The sequence below is a fragment of the Stegastes partitus genome, unplaced genomic scaffold (assembly GCF_000690725.1).
Source record: "Stegastes partitus isolate 25-593 unplaced genomic scaffold, Stegastes_partitus-1.0.2 Scaffold226, whole genome shotgun sequence".
NCBI classification, from domain to species: domain Eukaryota; kingdom Metazoa; phylum Chordata; class Actinopteri; family Pomacentridae; genus Stegastes; species Stegastes partitus.
This window is the reverse complement of record NW_007577957.1, coordinates 141,910-146,302: the sequence shown is the minus strand read 5'-3', so window position 1 is coordinate 146,302 and position 4,393 is coordinate 141,910. Positions and strand designations below refer to the sequence as shown.

The window sequence follows — 4,393 nt, the reverse complement described above, 5'->3', positions numbered from 1 at the left end:
TGTTCATTGTACTAGATGCTGTAGAATCAGACACCGTGGATGATGAGGTTGTGCTCACAGTCGATGGTGCAGATGTTGTACTCTGTGCTGTTGTTGAAGAAGTTAAGGTAACATTAGTCACGGTAGATGAAATACTGTTGCTTGTGTTTTTTTTGTAGGTGCAGGATTTAGAAGTGTAGTGAAGAGGACAGATTTGCGTTAGAAATCTTAAACACAATCGGACACACGTGTATCTTTCGGTTTGTGTGTTTGTCCCCACTTACGTTGTACGCAGGTTGAGATGAAGTCAGAACAGCAGTCATTAAAAGACCTACAGGCCTCATCGCAGAAACACACTCTGCGACAGGTTGAGTTTTGACCAGAGCAGCACAGCGCTGGTGGACCTGCACAGCCTGGAGCACACAGCACAGCTTTTGTGGTGAAACTACAACATCAGCACTGCACGGTGTGTGTTACTGCACAATGCTATTTCAAGATGACTTAAAATTGCAACTTACTACAACTATCTAACAAACAGCTATCAAGCCAAAGATTAATAACACAGTCAACAGTAGCAATGAATATAACTGTCATAGTTGCAGCTCTGTCGTTAACTTGATTTATTAAATATTTTGTGGAAACCTGTCAAAGCCAATAATGTAATAACAGTCAATAACGTAACAACGGCCATTAATATAGTTTGGCCAATAACATAATAAAAGTCCTGAACTGATAACATCATATCTTTTGGGCAATAATGTAATAAGTTGTTGTGTTATTGGCCTGGTAAAAAAATAAAAAAACCCAAAAATCTAATGTAATAACCAGCCAATAACGTGATAAGTTAATAAGCAGTCCTTCTGACTTTTTTGGGTTTTAAACAGGAGGTGTCAGAAAAGTTGCCACAGGGAGAACTGGCTTGTGGCGGCCAAGCGTTCATAGCGACGTCGCTTTTTGATCCTTCAATGTCGGCTCTTCCTATCATTGTGAAGCAGAATTCACCAAACGTTGGATTGTTAACCCACTAATATGGAACGTGAGCTGGGTTTACAGGTTAGTTTTACCCTACTGATGATGTGTTGTTGCAATACCAATCCTGCCCAGTACGAGAGGAACCGCAATAAATTATTACGTTATTGGCCAAATGTTACTACGTTATCGTTTCAGAACTTTTATTACATTATTGGCCTATTACATTTTAAAAATAGCAAATTTATTAATACGTTAATGGCTTCTACAGATAGGATAGAGCTGTTAGGGTGCAGTGGCTGGTTAGAAGATCACTGCAGTGAGCTTGGTGGAAATAGCTGCAACTTGGACAAGTGAGAGAGATGTTGCTAGTAGTTGTGGGTTTGAGGTAGAAGCAGTATCTACTGTAGTGGACTAATGGAACCAGGGAGTACACAGTATAAGGTGATGTGGTTGTTACCTGTTGGGGTGGTTGTCGGAGCTGCTATTTGACCTGGAAAATTGTCAAGGACAACGATAGGTCAGTTTACTGGAATTTACACACAAAAAACAAACATTGAAGGAGACACCTTGCTTGATACAGGAGAGGCGATGGTACGGAAGTCACAGGTAACTATTTGGTATCACGTCACCTTGTAAGTCCTCTTTGTGGTCTTTCCTGTAAGACGTGACTTCTACAGCTAAAGAATGGTCAGTTTCCAGGTCCTAAATGCTAAACTCTCTCAACAGCAGCAGTCTCATCAGCAGTATATATATATATACACACACACACAGTTGAACCAGAATGATGTATGAAAATACATATCACTTTTTTTTTTTCTCACTGTCTGACATTCAGTCAAACTAAACTTTTCCTGTTTTAGGTCAGTTAGGATTACCTAAATTATTTCTATTTGCTAAATGCCACAACAATGAGAGAGACAACTTTTTAGAGAATTTTTTTTTTATTACTTTCTTCAAAGTCAGACGTTTACATGCATTTCTTTAGTATTTGGTAGCGTTGCTCTTAAACTGTAAGTCTTGGGTCAAATGTTTTGGGTATCCTTCCACAAGTTTCTTAAAATAGTTGTATGTAAACTTCTGCTTTAAATTGTATATGTGATAAATATATATATATATATATATCACAGTCCAAATTAAAATCCAGGCGGATTTTAAATCTTCCTTGACCAAATCAAAATTTTAATCTTGCCTAGGTGGATTTTATAACCTTTTTTTTTTTTTCTCACTATCTGACATTAAATGTGACTAAACTTTTCCTGTTTTAGGTCGTTGGGGAAACTTGGATGCATCATTGCATTTATAATTGTATTTTATATTTATATTGGTAAGTTGTTATTCTTAGTGCTATGTATGAGTACGTACAATGTGGTCGATGCCATTTACTTGCGTATGAACTATAAACACAACTCAACCCAGCAGGTTGCCTCTGTTTTAATCGGCAGTGGAACTCCTCTTTTTTAAAAACTTAAATATTTTAAGTATAATCCCCTCAAAAGACTTTTCAGGTCAACAGAAAATAAATCTGGCTGGTTGAATAACTATAGATCTTGCTTGTTGTAGCTTTGTATCCTAAATTACACTTCTTTTAAAATGTTACAACATAATTATTCCATTCTGTCAGTAAACAGTTTAATATTAAATATGACAACGTTTCACTCACCAATGCAGGGAAGCAGAAACCCTGACAGCAGAAAGAGGAACAGTACAAACCAATCCATGACTCTGAGCGGCCTCTGAGCGTAGCTGAAACTTTTTGATACATGCACAAGACACACATACATATACAGGTCCTCTTCAGACAAGAATAATGCTTTTGTCTACCAGATAAACAATTACCGTGTCTTCACGTATCACGTTACAGAAGTTCAGTTTTATTTTTTTTTCTGTAGTGATAAGAATTTTTTCCTGTTCGTTGGCTGGTTAGTGGGTTACACCTTTAAAATGTAGATAGATATGCCAGGAATGCTGCTTTGGCTACACTTGAGACTAAAGGGACAAAACCCAAGGCGACACAATTTTAACCACAGTGCCTGTTTATTAGAACAGTGAGGATTCAACAGAAAAGCTACCATGAAGCTGGTAGCAGTACACATTGTGACAAAAGTGCAAGCAGCATGTTTAGTAATTATTTACAGTACATTTCAATTGCTTTTTTTTTTACCAAACACACCACCATGTGCAGTCGTGTGTTTTCTTATTTCAACTTCCTGTATTGAATGTTCGGTTACTTTCTGTAACAGCGTGTGTGAGATACGCCTGAAGTGTGTGCTGTAGTGGTTAGGCTGTCACTGAGTACAGAGATTTCATAGAAAAAATAAAAAAAGATGAGTAACTTCTGTAAAAACGGACGTAAAAGCGGTGAATTCCCAGAAAAAATGTGCATACAATGGGGAAGTCTTTTACCACTCTACATTACTTTGTGCATAACAGTTGTCGTCTTCCTGAGAAGCCACGTTGAAGCATGTTTCGCCGCTCTGATTTGTGTTGTCAAAGGAAGAAACTAAATAAGCATTATTTCAGCCTGTTATCATTTAATACAGTTATACAGATCAGCATGAAGTTTTCGTGTAAAGTGAAACAGTAGTGAATCAACTAACGGGCAAAGCTTTCACAGACTTGTCTCTTCCATGTGATCTTCACACTCTCCAGCTCTCTCCAAACTCCTGAGTGTTCGAGGTCATGGTACCATCTGGCTTTGTCTTGTCATTCCGCCTGTGTCCATCAAAGTTTCCACACAGGCCTCCCACCTTTCTTCTATAAAGATGCGGTAGAATGATCTCTGCAGGGAAAAACATTAGCAGTTACACTTAATTTATTGTATGAATACGCTGGTCCTACAAGTTTGAGGACCACCTCTAATTCTATCTGTCCTGTATATTGAGGTTAGCTACCTGCTGAGCTGTGTCCATCAAACTCCACTGACAGGCCGAAGTCTGTCGCCAGGTAGATGTGAGAGGAATGCTCCCGGATGTTTAGACCAGCAGCCGGTGAGGCGGGCGGATTAGTTCTCTTTCCATCAACCTGAAGGAAGACAAAGGGGATTTGTCAGTGCAAAACAATACATGTACAGTGGATGTCTAATGGGCTGTTGATTCTTGTAGTGTTACGTTTGCTGTGTATGGGAATTCGGAAAACATACATTTTTAGCTATGCCTCAACTTCGATCTAGTGAAGGCAGTGTAGGTTCAATACTGACAGACTGGAATATCTCATCAACTATTTGATAGATTAGGATGAAATACAGTAGAAACGTTCATTCATTCATACAGGATGAATCCTATAATACTGGTGAATGCTGACATTTCACCATCCAACGTTTTCACTTAGTGAAATATTTTAACGTCTATAAGTTGGTTTGGTGCTCAAGTTTGTACAAACATACATGTTGCCTAGAGCATGTGGCCTACTGACGTCGCTTTATGACCAAATAACTACAAATGAC

General features: G+C 38.4%; 2 protein-coding genes across 3 annotated transcripts in view; both read right to left on the bottom strand.

Moving 5' to 3' along the window:
- Window positions 1-2,718, bottom strand: part of LOC103356870 (bypass of stop codon protein 1-like) — a 6,536-nt gene extending 3,818 nt beyond the window's left edge. Inside the window, exons 1-4 of one of the 2 annotated variants that reach the window (XR_520163.1) lie at window positions 2,612-2,718; window positions 1,409-1,441; window positions 264-392; window positions 13-87 (exon numbers count right to left, since the gene is read on the bottom strand). Coding sequence is in view for 1 of the 2 variants with exons in the window: in XM_008281180.1 (XP_008279402.1) it covers window positions 18-87; window positions 264-392; window positions 1,409-1,441; window positions 2,612-2,669 (290 nt within the window). In the remaining variant the exon portion in view is untranslated. The remainder of the gene's footprint in view (window positions 1-12; window positions 88-263; window positions 393-1,408; window positions 1,442-2,611) is intronic. The other variant, XM_008281180.1, reaches the window with a different exon arrangement.
- Window positions 2,719-2,966: 248 nt separating this feature from the next.
- LOC103356895 (zonadhesin) overlaps window positions 2,967-4,393 on the bottom strand; it is an 18,917-nt gene continuing 17,490 nt past the window's right edge. Inside the window, exons 20-21 of the mRNA XM_008281219.1 lie at window positions 3,843-3,972; window positions 2,967-3,730 (exon numbers count right to left, since the gene is read on the bottom strand). Coding sequence (XP_008279441.1) covers window positions 3,588-3,730; window positions 3,843-3,972 — 273 coding nt within the window. The 3' untranslated portion in view covers window positions 2,967-3,587. The remainder of the gene's footprint in view (window positions 3,731-3,842; window positions 3,973-4,393) is intronic.